A 16,184-nucleotide genomic window follows, 5' to 3' on the forward strand; every position below is an offset into this window, starting at 1 on the left:
GACAAGAAAGAATTTCAATTTCCCTGGCGTGCAACTGACACGAGGGAAAAAGTAAAAGTGCAAGGTGTGCCACCGAACAAATCACAGACAGTACTTCTGAATCCCAATATGTTTTGAAACAGCGCGCGAGCAATCTCCACGCCAAAGCTATCGGCCATGAAACAACCTACCATGCTCAAAAAAGAAAGGAACAGCAAAACCACATGATCTACATCAGCATCAGAACATCCGGCTTTATTTTTGCCTAACATATAACCAAATCTCCAACGTACACAATTTTTTCATTAAATCTCGCTCATCTGATATTACTTCACGGTGATGTCTAAAGCCGCGAATGAACAAAGACGTAAATGATGTAGTCACAAGTTGAACATGTTCGCTGCAATGCGCGCAAGAACGAAGACGTCAGGTGCTGTCCTTTAGGCTCATGGAAACTTGTGACATGCCACCGCCAGAACTCTATGTGGCTTATGAAACTCGAACCCTGCTTGACACAAGCCATTTACCTGGAAAATAGAGAGAAACAAATGTATATTTTTCACAAATACATTTCGTTTAACCTTCAGTTCATATCGACGCCAGGAGCTGATAGGATTAATCAGATGGCGCCAAAAGCGCACCATCATGCACGGTGTTCGTCCTTTTTGTGTATTCGTGTTCCATCATCGCTCAGCCGGTCATAAACAAAACTATTGCCATGTGACTTGTGCTTTTGACGCGGCCTGATTGGTCAGATTAGCTCGTAGCGTCGGCTGCGTCCATGGACTTCAGCTGAAACGAAGCACAGGTTATTTTTGGTCAACGAATATGCACGCCGAAAACCTACTGCCAAAACACGCAGTAAAGATTTGTTCGTAGTGAACTCGTTAAAACCAACAAAAAACGACCTAATTTCTGTCGACGTTTTAATGTTAGACTTCTGTTGAGCAAAACCATTTGTGAGCAAGCCACTTGTAATTTTTGTATCACTTTTTTCAGTATTCCATGCGATATGACTATTACGAAGACTTCGTTGCGTTAAAACCATGGCTCACATTTCGTGTTTTTATTTTTCTGGTACGACGTCCGATACGCGTTATTCGTTTTCCGCACTCGCTTTTGCCAGACTCTGTACTGATAAATATGCTCGTACTAAACCTAAATACAATATATCAAACAAACTCCGTAAGGCATAGCTTATCACGAACTGTGCCTATACTTGCCTACGAACATTGTCAGTCGCCTCGGTGGCTCCGAGGCGAGAGCGCTGGTCTACGGATTCCCATGTGGCGGGTTCAAATCCCGGCCGAGGTGCCCGCAATCTGACGGAGGCTTATTGCGGAGAAGGCGCCGTGTAACCGAGCCTTCGGTTGCACGTCAAGAGATCCCCAGGTGTTCCAAATTAATCCTCAGTCCTCCGCTTGGCGTGTCAGATGCCCGTTGTTGGTTTGGCACGTAAAACCCCCAAATTTGAAGAACATTGTGACGGGTGCTGATTGATAAATAAACAGGGGGAAATTAACATTTACTGGGACGAACTTGTGCCCAAAATAAAAAGAAAAACAAAGGATAAGAACAGAGCGTCGCGGGCGTCGAAGTCGGCGTAACAGGAGGTTCGAACCCTGGGGCGAGACGGACCACGGCTGGCCATGCGGAGCCCCTTTAGTACGCGCGTGGGCTTTTGGAACAATCGGCGTGGAAGGTTCGGCGTGTAAAATTCTAACCTCGAATCAGCAACACGGTTCTCGAATCAACAGAAATTCGTACCCGCGGCCAGGAATCGAACCCTGGCTTTCTGAGTGAAAGGCATGCGCGATAACCGATAGGTCACGAGCGCACTGCGAACTTAGTCGGCTGCGCTCCCGGCATTATCCCTAAAAGAAAGTGCATCGTCCCAATGCAGCACAAAACGAAAACAAAAATACACAACAAAAGGATAGCAGAGTTTCGAGCCACAGTTCACTTTCTGATGAGAGTCCAAAGTTCTATCGTTCGTAATACGGCTTGAGCCGGACAACGTGCACCACCTCGGGTCGTGGCTGGCGTCTTGCAGATGAGCGCGTTCCGTCGGGTGAAACTTCGTAGTTTCGATGGCCGAGGCGTTGGATGATTTCTCAGGGTCCGAAATAGCGTTCGAGAAGCTTCTCGCTGAGACCGCGGCGCCGTATCGGTGTCCACACCCATACCCGATCTCCGGGTTGGAAGTGGACGTCCCTGCAACCAAGGTTATACCGGCGAGCGTCGACTCGCTGTTGGTCTTGAATCTTGATTATTGCCAGTTGACGAGTATCCTTGGCGCGTTGAGAGATCAAGTGAGCGTCGCTCTTGCGATTGTCGGTAGGCACGTGAGGCAGCATGGCATCCAGCATCGTGGTAACCGTCCGGCCGTGTACCAGTTGGAACGGCGTCATTTAAGTTGTTTCTTGAACCACTGTGTTTTACGCAAACGTAACGTACGGCAACACCTCGTCCCATGTCTTGTGCTCCACGTCGACGTACATGGACATCAGGTCAGCGATGGTCTTGTTGACTCTCTCAGTCAGCCCGTTGGTCTGCGGGTGGTACGCCGTGGTGCGACGATGGCTGGTGTGGCTGAGACGAAGGATTTCTTGGACCATGCAGCTGGGCCATAAAGCATGATCCTTGATCAGTGATCAGCACTCCAGGCGCTTCAACTTGGCAACTTCAACCACTGTGCTCGATGGAAAAGCTTTCGTCTCGGCGTATCGTGTAAGATAATTGGTCGCGACGATAATTTATCGGTTTCCTTGCGTCGATGTTGGGAACGGCCCAAGTAAGTCCATTCCGGCCTGCTGGAAGGGAGTAGTCGGGGCTGATATCGGCTGCAGGAGTCCTGCTGGCTTCGTCGGAGGCTTCTTACGTCGTTGGCACTCATGGCATGACCGTGTTTAGAGATGGACGGTTTTTGGGAGTCTCGGCCGGTAGTATTTGTCACGAATCCGGGCGAGCGTCCTGCTGTAGCCAAAGTGTCCAGCCGTCGAATCGTCGTGGCATGCTTGAGAGATTTCTTCTCGCAGGCTGGCACGAACAACCAGCAGCCAGGCAGGGTCGCTGGTTCCGAAGCTCTTCTTGAAGGCAAGCCTTGCCGTAGAACGAAGCTTGACAAGTCTCCGGCCAAGATTTGCGGAGCTGAACTTCCTTGATCTTCGAGGTAGTCGATCATGACACGAAGTTCCGGGTCGTCGCGTTAAAGTGCTCCCATATCGGTATCTGTAACTGCGCCGAGAAAACGGGCGTCATCCTCGTCGACGGTGCTGTCACGAGGAGATTCGACTGGGGCCCTAGACAAACAGTCGTCGTCGTTACGCTTGCGGCAAGACTTATGCACAATGGTTACGTCGAATTCTTGCAGTCGAAGACTCCAGCGAGCGAGGCGTCCTGACGGGTCCTTAAAGTTGGCGAGCCAACAGAGTGCGTGGTGGTCCGTGACAATGCGGAACGGGATTCCATACAGGTACTGGCGGGACTTGGATAGCGCCCAGACGACATTGAAGCAGTCCTTGTTGGTCATTGAGTAATTCTGCTCTGCCTTCGACAGCGCCCGGTTTGCGTAAGCGACCACCCTCCCTGCTTCATCTTGTTTTTGGACGAGTACTACTGCGTCGAGCCCGGTGTTGCTGGCGTCCGTGTGAACTTCGGTTTCCGCAGATGGATCAAAGTGTCTGAGAGTAGGGCGCGACTGGAGTTATTCCTTCAGTTCGTTGAACGCTTCTTCTTGTTCCTCCCCCCACCAGAAGTCCACGTCGTTCTTCGTCAGATGCGTGAGCGGTGCAGAAATCTTGGCGAAATTGCGAAGGAAACGCCTGTAGTTAGCGCACAACCCAAGAAATATTCGTACGGCTTTCTTGTCTGATGGCTTCAGAAAGTCGGCGATAGCGGACGTCTTCTCAGGGTGTAGGCTTTCACTTTGAGCACTCATGACAGGGCCCAAAAATTTGAGCTTGCCATAAGCAACTCGACATTTTGATGGCGTTAGTGTCTGTCCAGCACTCTGGATAGCCAGTAGCACGGCTCGCAGACGTCTCATATGCTCGTCGAAGTCGCTTGCCAATAACACGACGTCATCGAGGTAGGCGAGACAGCTTTGTCATTTCAAGCCGGATAGGATGGTGTCCATTACGCGCTGGAAGGTCGCCGGTGCGTTGCACAGTCCAAATGGCATCACTTTTAATTCGTACCGTCCGTCCGGCGTGACGAAGGCAGTTTTCTCCCGATCGCGTTCCTCGCCCTCTATCTGCCAGTACCCACTGTTCAGGTCAATCGACGAAAAGTATCGGGCGTGGCATAGCCGGTCCAGAGTGTCGTCGATGCGTTGCAGCGGGTAGACGTCATCTTCTGTTACTGCGTTCAGCCGGCGATAGTCCACGCAGAACCTCAGGGTTCCTTCTTTCTTCTTCACCAGGACTACTGGGGAAGACCACGGACTGTTTGAGGGCTGGACGATGTCGTCATCAATCATTTCCTGAACTTGCTTCTGGATGACTTCCCTTTCTTTCACGGAAACTTGGTACGGTGGTCGATGTACAGGAAGGGCGTCGTTATCAGTAACTACTCGATGCTTCGCAATCGTCGTCAGGAGCACCTTTGATGACGTGGCAGGCACTAAAACAACCCGGCGAAGAGGTCAGTTAGCTGTCGCCGGTGGGAAAGGAGGAGGGTTGGGTCGATGTCGAGCTCAGAGGATGACGCTGTCTGACGTTGCGACGAGGGGGGTCTTCAGAGATTCCGGCGATTGCGGCTGAGTCTTGGAGCTTCTCGATGTGTCCCACGGACGTACCTTTTGTAAGGTGCTGAGCCTTTTGTCGAAAGTTCGTTACAAGGACAGCGGTGCGTCCATCCTGGAGCTTCGTTAAGTGTCTGGCGACACCAATCCCTTTTTTTCGCAAGTACTCGTCGATTTCTCGTGGGCGTTCACCATAACGGGGACGCGGGTCATTCGGATAGAACCCGCGCAGCCCGAGTCGTCGGTATGGGCATCGGCGGTAGGTGTGGCCTGCTTCCCCGCAGTGGAAGCGCAGAGGCCGTCGGTCGGGCAGCCTCCAGACGTCTGTTTTTCTGGGTGCGGGCTGTTCCGGACGAACGTACGGGACCCGTTCTTCTTGTCGTCGGAGGTAATGTGGCGCTGGGGCGTTTTGTCGAGGTGGCGACGTGTATTGGCGAGCAACCGGTGGTTGTCGTCGCTCCACTGAAGCGTAGGTTACCACCGGTTCTTTGGGTTCAGCGATGTCGACAGGAGACTCCGGTTGAAAAGCCCGCTGCACTTCTTTAACGAGCTCGGTAAGAGCGCAGCTGGTCGCTCTGTTGCCGGCACCAACTTCCTAAGCTCTTCGCGGACAACGTCTCTGACCATCTCACGGATCGCAGAGAGGTCAGAGTTGCCGGAACTGATTCTGCTGGTGGATGGTGCAGTCGTGGTGGCGCTGTTTTACCGCTGGTAACGGTTCGCCCTTGCGAGGAGCGCCCTTTCAAGGTTGCTTGCCTCCGAGATGAAGCTTTCCACTGTCGACGGAGGATTGCGGACAAAGCCACCGACATCGTCATCCCTGATACCTCGCATGACTACCCGCAGCTCCTTTTCGTCTGTGGCCTGCGGGTCGGCGCTGGCGAACAGGCGGAGAACGTCTTCAGTGAAAGATGTCACGCTTTCCCTGGGTCGCTGGTTCCTCCCTCGAAGAAGGGTCTTCCACACGCTCACGTCGGTGTTGACCGACAAATGTTTTCTTCAACTCGTTCTTACAAACTTCCCACATGGTCAAGGCGACTTCGTGATTTCCATACCACTGCCCTGCTTTTCTTTCCAGTGAGAAGTTGATGTTCTGGAGGCGTTGCTATTCAGCCCATTCGTTGTGGCGGGCCACTCGGTCGTACTACGGGAGCCAGTGTTCTGCGTCCTCGTAGATTTCACCGCGGAATCGCGTCGGCACGCGGGGAACCACAGGCAAGAACACGTAGACGACCCGGCTGGAAGGTTTTCGGTCTGCTGGGCCGGGGAGCTCATCGTCGGCTTTGATGGCTTCTTTGTCTTGTCCGGCAGTGGTCCGAACTCGGGGTGTTGCCCTTGCAGACGCAGGCTTGCCCGGGGCCCTGCGTCTTCCACGAATCAACGACTTGGAGTGGGGCTTGCCGAACGGGTCCTCGGAGGGATACGGTTAAGAAACATAGGGTGCGTACCCTGTACCTCTACCGGAGTGGCACGGGTGGTGATCAAAAGAACAATAAATAAACAAGAGGAAATTAACGTTTACTGGGGCGATGTTGTGACCAAAATAAAGAAAATCGGAGAAAAAGAACAGAGCGTCGCAGGCCTTGAAGCTGGCGTAACAACCGGTTCGAGCGCTGCGGCGAGACTTACCCCGCGGCTGGCCACGCGGAGCCCCTTTTGTACATGCGTGGGCTTCCGGAACAATCGGCATGGCAGGTTCGGCGTGTAGAACATTCCAACCTCGAATCAGCAACACGGTTCTCGAATTTACCAGAACATTACATTATAGTTAACAAAATGCTTACCCGCGGCCAAGAATCGAATCCTGGCTGGCTTTCTGCGTGGAAGGCACGCGCGATAAACGTTAGGCCACGAGCGCGCTGCCTACTTAGTCAGCTGCGCTCGCGGCAATATGCAGCACTAATGAAGATATCGAAAGAAAACTACGATAACGACAATTAACTAGCTTAGGTAGTGCTTATGAAGATATAAAAAGGCTATTATATAACATATTGATCAAACTCATGCAACGCTTATCAAGATAAGAGAAGAAAACTATTACGGGCAGAAAATGATAGATCAAAGTATCGGCGCTTATCGTTTTCAGCGCGTATGTGACACTAAATTCATTTGCTCCAATCATCTGACACTTTTTGATAAATAGCAAAATCCTGGAGACACTTTACCAAAAAGACAGATCGAAGCATATATGATTTTATGCGTGGCTAGTATCGACGTCTCATCAGCGTCCATTGAGAAGGAACTAGCACCTACGCGCGTGACTTCTGCAGCAGAAATTTCGCATCACGGATGTTGTTTTTCTTTTTTCGGCAAGAACATGTAGTAATGATTATTTGTACTGTGTGATGACGTCACGCATGTGTAGGCCATGTGGAACAAAGGACAACGTCTCAAATTAACAAATTCATATACCAGGCATTAACACGCGGCAGTCAGCGAATGCGCAATGCGCAACACTATTAACGCGAACACGAAATCGGCACTTTTCTGCCTTACTCGGACAAAATATTGACGCCCAGAAAAGATTTTCTTTCTTGCTGGCTGTCACGTGCTTCCCTCCTTCAGACTGATCAGAAAGTTTTTGTATATCCTTTCTATGACTCCGATACCCCGCGATAGCAGTGATAAAAAGTGCCCTTTGCCACGGGACGATTGACGGAGGCTCCGTGATCGAACGACGCACACCTACATGATGACGCTGTAAGCACGCGGAATTTTACGGCTTTGGCAAATTGAATCAAGAAGACCATCCGAGACGTTCATTTGGCAGCGTTTATGGAACGCACAACTAAAATTGGTCCGAGCGGGTGGACTTCAGCATACGTCTATACTATTGCACTTGGCGTACGTAAGAGCCAACAACGCTATACTAAAGCTGTCTATTTTTTTTAGATGTTCCGTAACGCTTGCTTTTTGCCAAGTTATTGTGAAACGAAGCTTGGCAGACAAAGAGGAAAAACTGGCGATGGCGATCGCTTATTAGTGCTAACAGTTTCGGCTGGTGAACGTGTCTGTACCTTGTTGCTGGTAGGTCGACAGAGCTTCTCCGAGTAGACGGGCGTATTGGTCACCTTGCAGCTGCTCCGGACAGTTGTGAATTCCACGAACGCGCCGACTCGTATGCCTTTTTCCATGAAGATCCGCTAGAGGCAGGCAGTAGTAGATGAAAGCAATGGCGATGTTTCTTTTACCAAGCCCCGAGCATTGTCTCGGCTATTTACAGTCGCTGACAGGATTAGAACGGCAGGGAAGTCATTTGGTTGTCCCGGGACTTGTGATCCTCGAGAGTGCACGTCAGCACGACGGAAGGCAGCTAACGCGCGCTGGAGGCCGTGCATTGGTAAGAAACGCTCCGCCGTTGTCATACTGCCAGCTCCATTTCGTCAATCAGGAAATATCCGTTATCAGAACTTCGCGAAGCACTCTTCACAGGCCGTACTTTGGAGCACCATGGAGAGTCCTTGGCATTCATCAGGGGTGTTTTACACTTATCGACCTTTTCGAATACATCGTTCTTGTACACAGGCCCTCTTGCGTACGCCGAAGCTATAGTTACATGAGTATGACAGTAGTGTGGCGCAGACGATTGTGATCGTCTGCGATCAGGAAGAACGAAGCGGACTAGGTTGGCGTGATTAATTTTGGTCCGATAGTATCGCATTAGTAAAAATTCGACTTTTAACACCATTCTAATTTTTACTACTCAGTAGCGCGACGTCCGACTTCCACAAGTCAACGCATGTGCTCGTCACTTTGAGAAGCGAAGGAACGCATAAAATGGCCAGAAGATCATTATTGGAACGGTTTACGCTATTTCCAGAAATTACTGCACCGTGCAGGGCAGTATTAAAAAAAACATATATATATATATAAATGACAAAGCATTATCAGACGTTCCAGAAAACTGGAGTCACCTGGCTCATTTTTTAACAGAATGTGAGTACAGTGCTCTCTAAACTTACCGCCGCCACTGGGTTCCCAATCATTGAGCTCGTGTCGGTTACTTACTGTTAAATTTGTCACCAAAACGTTCGCGATGCCTTTTCAAGATGGGATAAAAATCGGGAACCCAAACATTCTTCAGAAAATTCGATTGGCAGGAGCAAGGATTGTCAGAAACGGCAAAGGCCATGGCGGCGTTAATTTTGAGGCACACTGTACATTATAGCATGTCAAACTCCCAAAACAACACCGATATCTTACTTTTTGCTTTCTGCACCTGTTTCGCAAACACTATATCGAATCTCTTTCACGCTGTCTAAAACGTCAACATATGTATTGTCTCTTTTAAGACAGCATGGCCCTACCGAAAAACCCAGTATAACATTTCGCTATGTGGATTATGGAACTAAAAATTATGGCGTATAATCTGGATCGCGTATTTGCCATCCAGATTATACGCCATCTTAGATGGTCTATGTACGGTAATGCATGAGCTTAAATGGTGCAGTTTCAAGTTACGAACAATTAACAAGTCTGTTAATATCTATCAAACCAAACAACGCACGCACGCTTTCTTCCGATCCATGACCTAACTTACAAAGTAAATCAATTTACCCGGATCGAAGCCCGCGTCAAGTTCAACACAGTGTTGTAGTAGCCGCCGCTCCGAAAAGGGTTCTTTCGAAGTGCCACGTAGGGAAACCGCCGGACGGGCTCGTTTTCAATCCAAACAGGCGGCACATAAACACACTCCGGTTGGGTTTCGGCGTCGCGTTCAATCTCCTTGCAACCCTCGAAGAAATCATTTCGTAAGCCGAGAGCGGCCAGAACGGTCATAGCCGCAACGATGACTAATCCCTGCATCCTTCTGACCATTTGAGCCGTCTTCTGCAGGGACGTGCCGTAGATGGTTCTGCTTTCGACAAGCCACAGACGCCTGCTATCTTCCCAAATGCCGACGCTATCATAGGCACTCGTAGGCGGGGCGCTCACCTGTGACCTCAGAGGCACATACTCTTCAAGGGTGTGGGCTTTTTGTGTACAGTAGTCACGTGGTGCTAGCTATGGCCACTTCCGGGATGAACCGGGACGTGTCCAATCACCTGCGCTTCCGCTCCCCGTTCTATATTAAATGTCGCGCTTTGGGCCGCTGAACTCGTTTAACACATAGTTGGGGCTGTACTTCACGGAGCGCGCCGATTGGATATCACGATGATGACTTTGCGCTTCTGTCGCCGGCATCCAATTCGCGCGCTCCGCGAACTTTCGACTCCAACTTTGTGTTTGACGAGTTTAGGGCCCCAAGACTTATGATGAGCGACCGTCTGTGTGCTTTCACTATGACTAGGATGTGGTAGCGAAAACAGTAAATCATTTACGGGCTTTCCGCGATCGCTGTCGTAAAATAAGAGCCAGCTCCGGCGTTCCTATTTTCCTGTCAGGAAGGACGAATCGGATGCAGCGCATGAACGATCATGAGAAGCGGGCTAATATCCGCTTAGTTACAGGAGTAGGCCTATGTTTTGTATTGTAGACACGTATTTAGGCCCTATTCGGGAGAGCGTTCAAAACGGGCAATTTCTTTTGTCTATAATGAAGCATCGACGGCACACTGTACCAAGCATATGACACACACGAAGGAATTAAATGACAGTATTACGACAACATAACTTTTTGTGAGTCAGTATGTTAGTAAATCACAAAAAACACAATTATGTTTTTTTTTTTTGTTTTTTTTTTGCTGGTGAATTATGTTTCTGGCGAACTTTCTTGAATCACCTCCCAGGAACCAAATAAAACGTTTTGAGAGACAGATACCTTTCTGTTTAATAGATGCCTTTGCATTTGTGTACCAATTGTGCCTTCGGTACATGACTTCTCGGGTACCCTATTCTGGGGTGCCCGAGAAAGCGCGTTCGCAACCTCGTCCTTCGAGCCCTTTAAGTACTTGATTCGAGGAGACACCTGCTGAACTCTGCTGTGAGACAAGTCGCCAAAATTCCAACATACTTTGTCTCAACGGGCATCGTTGGCGTTAGTGAACAACCCGCTTATCGAATCCATGCGACTCCCTGGGGACGACTGGAAGCAGAGGCATACCGAATGGGCCCCACGTTGGATTCGCCATTTGAATGTGGGGTTCATTATGGAGGTCCCTCTACTAATAATCGCCGCCCGATCGGTATACGCTCCGCCCGTCACCCAGGGAGTTACATGACACAACGAGAAGACAGCGAATGGGTTTACTGTACCTCCCGGTTGCCCGTCGTCGAGAGCCGGCAGTCCAGGCCCGCCGACCCCTGTTGTCGCCCGTCGATCAGACCTCACAGTCGGAGTCCGTGTCCAGGCCTGCGGATCGGCTTTCCTACGCCAACGCTGCGTAGAATGGCTGTCCCGGGTTATCAATGCCCGAGTCTCGCTGTGGAACCAAACCGGGATCGTGACAGTCCAGGTCATATGGCCAGGGCTCGCCGTTTCCATCGGTCTTGCTCCACACATCGCTGGTGGACCGCTCCGGGGTTCGCCATGGGCCAGGTCAGGCAGCCCGGCTCCGACGTTTTTGACCAGCTTCATCCTCGGTCAGCCCACATTGTCTCGCGCCAGCTTGTGACTTCTCAGCCGACCGCCTGTCAGGTCCTCTGCCTCGACTTTCACCCTCGGCTCCCAGAACCTTTGTGTTTTACTTTGTTCCCAGTGACTATTGCAGAATGTCACTGGGGCCGAGAGCTTGTCAAGCTGTCTATCGAGGCTTTTATTCTCGGCCCCATCATTACCTGTAATAGGAAATAAAAATAGAGCTTAATAATATTATTATAGTTCTTACTATGTCGTTCTAGCTCCGTAATCTTCAAGAACTTTCGTTGAGGTTCCTGGAGTAAACGACCTTTTTTTTTGTTTTGAAAGAAACTTGAATGATTAAACATATAGTAATTAAAACAAATGAATAAAAGAAAGCACAGTTGTGTTTTTTGTAGCCTACAAACACACTGACTCGCACAAAGTTATGTTGTCGTAATACTGTCACTTCATTGCTTCGTGCGTTTCATATGCTTGGTACAGTGTGCCGTCGATGCTTCATTATACGCAAAAGAAGTTGCCCACTTTGAACGCTCGCACGAATAGGGCCTAAATACGTGTACATAAAACAAAACACAGGCTTTCTCCTGTAACTAAACGTATATTAGCCCGCTCTTCGTGATCGCAAATGCGTTGCACCCGACTCGTTCTTCCTGACAGGAACATAGGAACGCCTGAGCGGGCTCTTATTTTATGAGACTGATCGCGGAATTGCATCAGAATTCCGCGATCAGCCCGTTCATGATTTACTTCTTTCGCTACCACACTCCAGTTATAGTGAAAGCACCCAGACGGCCGCTCATCATAAATCCTGGGGCCCTAAACTCTTCAAACACAAAGTTGGAGCCGAACGTTCGCGGAGCGAGCCGATTGGACGCCGGCGACAGAAGTGCGAAGTCATCATCGTGATAGTCAAATCGGCGCGTTCCGTGATCTACAGCCTCAGCTATGTGTTTGACGAGTTTAGAAACCCAGAGCGCGACATTTAATATAGAACGAGGAGCGGGAGCGCCGGTGATTGGACACGTCCCGGTTCATCCCGGAAAGGGCCGTAGACGACATCACGTGACTATTGGACACAAAAAGCCCACACGCTTGGAAAAATATGTGCCTATGACGTCACAGGTGAGCGCCTCGCCTAGGAGTGCCTATGATAGCGTCAGCCATTCGGAAGGTAGCAGCGTCTGTGGCTTGTCGAAAGCAGAACCATCTACGGCCCGTCCCTCCAGGAGACGGCTGAGATGGTTGGAAGGATACAGGGATCAGTCATCGTTGCGGCGGTGACCGTTCTAGCCGATATCGGCTACCGGAATGATTTCTTCGAGGGTTGCAGGGAGCATGAACCCGACGTCAAAATCCGTCCGCGGTGTGTTTATGTGCCGCCTGGGTGGCTGGAAAGCGACACCTACCGGCGGTTTCCTCACGTGGCACTTGGAAAGTACCCTTTTTGGAGCGACGACTATTACAACACAGTGCTGAACTTGACTCGGGCGTCGATCCGGGTAAATTGATCTACTTTGTAAGTTAGGTCACGTATCTGCAAAAATCGAGCGGTGTTTGGTGTTGGTAGATTCGAGCAAGCTTGTCGATTCTTTGTAAGTTGGAAATGCACCATTTAAGCTCATGCATTACCGCAAATGTATGCGTGCTGTCTTGAACGCAATAATACTATGTTGACGTTCTAGACAGCGTCAAAGAGATTCGATATAGTGTTTGCGAAACCGGTGCAAAAAGCAAAAAGCAAGGTATCGGTGTTGCTTTGGGAGTTTGACATGCTATGATGTACAGCTAGTGCGCCTCAAACTTAACGCCGCCAGCGCATTTGCCATTTCTCACACTCCCTGCACCGGCCAATCGAACTATCTGAAGAATGTTTGGGTTCCCGATTTCTATCCTATTTCGAGAAGGCATGCCGAACGTTTTGATGACAAATTTAACAGTAAGTAACCGACACGAGCTCAATGATTGGGAACCCAGTGGCGACGGTAAGTTTGAGAAGCACTGTACATACATTCTGTTAAAGAATGAGCCAGGTGCCTCCAGTTTTCTAAAACGTCTGATAATGCTTTTTCATTTATATATATATATATATATATATATATATACTTTTTTCATATTGCACTGCATGATATAGTAATTTCGGGAAATAGCATAAACCGTTTCAGTAAGGAGATTCTGGCCATTTTCTTTGTTTCTTCGCTTTTCGAATTGACGAACACACGCGTTCACTGGTGGAAGTTGCATGTCGTGCTGCTGACAAGTAAAAATTAGGATGGTGTTAAAAGTCGAATTTTCACTACTGCGAAACTATCGGACCAAAATTAATCACACCAACCTAGTCCACTTCCTTCTTCCTGATCGCAGACGATCACAATCGTCTGCGACACACTACTGTCATACTCATCTAACTGTATACCTTCGGCATACTCAAGAGAGCCTGTGAACAAAATCAATGTATTAGAAAATTTCGATAAGTGTAAAATATGCCTGATGAATGCCGAGGACTGTCCATGGTGCTTCAAAGTACGGCCTGTGAAAAGTGCTTCGCGAAGCTTTGATAACGGATATTTCCTGATTGACGAAATGAGGCTGGCAGTATGAAAACGGCAGAGCGTTTCTTACCAATGCACGGCCTCCAGCGCCCGTTCGCAGCCTTCCGTCGTGCTGGCGTGCACTCTCGAGGATCACAAGTCCCGGGACAACCAAATGACTTCCCTGTCGTTCTAATCCTATCAGCGACTGTAAATAGCTGAAACAATGCTCGGCGCTTGGGAAAGGAGACATCGCCATTGCTTTCATTCTCTTATTGCGTGCCTCTAGCGGATCTTCATTGTAAACGGCATGGGAAAAGGCACGTTCGTGGAATTCACAACCGTCCGGAGCAGCTGCAAGGTGACCGATACGCCCGTCTACTCGGAGAAGCTCTGTCGACCTACCAGTAACAAGGTACAGACACGTACACTGAGCGAAACTGTTAGCACGAATGAGCCATCGCCATCGCCAGTTTTTCCTTTTTATGTGCCATGCTTCGTTTCGCGATAACTTGGCAAAAAGCAAACGTTATGGCACATTCGAGAAAGATAGGCACTTTTCGTATAGCGTTTCTGGCTCTTTCATATGCCAAACCCAATATTATAGACGTACACTGAAGTCTACCCTCTTGGACCGATTTTAGTCGTGCGTTCTGTAAACGCTGCCGATTGAACATCTCGCACAATCTTCTTGATTCCATTTGCCAAGGTCGTAGAATGCTTACAGCGCCATTATGCTCATGAAATGTGGTATTAAAAATACAGACTTTTCCAATCATTTAATTAATTAAGCCAAGCCGCAACTGCCTGATCAAGCGCGCTTTTCTGCGGTGCACGGAGACCACGAGTGGGTGTGCGTCGTTCGATCACGAAGCCTCCGTCAATCGTCCCGTGGCAAACGGCAGCTTTTATCAATGCTATCGAGGGGTATCGGAGTCATAGAAACGATATACTAAAACTCTCTAATCAGTGTGAAGGAAGAGAAGCAGGTGAAAGCCCTTACCGAAGATTCCCAAGCAGGTGGAGAGGAAGGAGGGCAGTGACCTCAAAGAAAAGCTTTTCTGGGCGTCAGTATTCTGCCCGAGTATCGCAGAAAAGCTCCGATTTCACGTTCGCACTAATGGTGTTGCTCATTGTGCATTTGCTGACTGCCGCAGTTAATTCCTGGTATATGAATTGGTTCATTCGAGACGTTGTCCTTTGTTGCACATAGCCTGCATGTGCGTGACGCCATCACACAGTACAAATAATCATTACTACATGTTATTGCCGGGAAAAACGAAAACAAAACAACCTCCGTAATGCCAAATTTCTGCTTCAGAATGCATGCGCGTAGATTGCAAGGTCCCTCTCAATAGACGCTGATGAGACGTCGATACAAGCCACGTATAAAATCATATCTCCTTTGATCCGCGCTGTTGGTGAAGTGTCTGCAAGATTTCGCATTTTATCAAAAAGTGCCAGATCATTCGAGCAAAATAAGTTTGTAGCACATGCGCGTTGAAAAGGATAAGCACCGATAGTTTGATCTATCGTTTTGTCTCCGTAATAGTTTTCTTCTCTTAAATTGGTTATATATTAGCTTTCCTTATTTATTCATAAGCACTACATAAAGCTAGTTAATTGTCGTTATCGTAGTTGTCTTTGGATAACTTAATAAGTTCTGCATAATCTTAGGAAAGTAGAGGCACAGCTCCTGATAAGCTATGCCTTACGGCGTTTATTTGATATATTGCATTTGGGTTTAGTACGGGCATATTTATCAGAACAGATAGTGGCAAATCTGAGTGCCTAAAACGAATAACAGGTATCCGGTCTTACCAGAAAAATAAAACAAGCGAAATGTGAGCCATGGTTTGAACGCAATGGAGTCCTCGTAATAGTCATATCGCAGGAATACTGAAAAAAGGGATAAAAAAAATTACCAGCGGCTTGCTCACGAATGGCGTTGGTCAACAAGAGTCTAAAATTAAGATGTCGGCAAAAATAAAAGCGGTGTATTTTTATTTTATCGAATTCACTACAAACAAATCTTTACTGCGTGTTTTTTGACAGTAGATTTTCGGTGTGCATATTCGTTGACAAAAAAAAAGCCTATATTTCCTTTCAGCTTATCAGGCCGCGTAAAAAGCATAAGCCACCGGGTAATTTCTGTTCGAATGGTTAAGCTATGATGGAACACGAATACACAAAAAGGACAAACACCATGCATGATGGTCCGCTTTTGATGCCGTCTGATTAATTCCATCAGCTCCTGGCGTTGATCTGAACTGAAGGTAAAACGATGTATATTTTTTAAATGTATATATTTGTTTCTCTTTATTTTGCAGGCAAATGGTTGGTGTCAAGCAGGATTCGACTATAATCTGCCACATAGAGTTCTGGTGGTGGTCTGTAAAACGCTTAAATGA

At 48.5% G+C, this 16,184-nt stretch overlaps 2 protein-coding genes across 2 annotated transcripts; one reads left to right on the forward strand and one right to left on the reverse strand.

The window, feature by feature from the left end:
• Positions 1-250: 250 nt before the first annotated feature.
• On the reverse strand, positions 251-9,541 carry LOC120849252. Its single transcript, XM_040221441.1, has 3 exons — positions 9,281-9,541; positions 7,741-7,866; positions 251-506 (listed from the first exon to the last, which is right to left on the reverse strand). The coding sequence occupies exons 1-3, from the start codon at positions 9,539-9,541 to the stop codon at positions 426-428; spliced, it is 468 nt and encodes a 155-aa protein (XP_040077375.1). The 3' UTR covers positions 251-425.
• Positions 9,542-12,483: 2,942 nt separating this feature from the next.
• Positions 12,484-16,184, forward strand: LOC115328552. Its single transcript, XM_029989803.3, has 3 exons — positions 12,484-12,744; positions 14,063-14,188; positions 16,104-16,184. The coding sequence occupies exons 1-3, from the start codon at positions 12,484-12,486 to the stop codon at positions 16,182-16,184; spliced, it is 468 nt and encodes a 155-aa protein (XP_029845663.3).

Source organism: Ixodes scapularis, unplaced genomic scaffold, assembly GCF_016920785.2.
Source record: "Ixodes scapularis isolate PalLabHiFi unplaced genomic scaffold, ASM1692078v2 PGA_scaffold10__122_contigs__length_95168666, whole genome shotgun sequence".
Lineage (NCBI taxonomy): Eukaryota > Metazoa > Arthropoda > Arachnida > Ixodida > Ixodidae > Ixodes > Ixodes scapularis.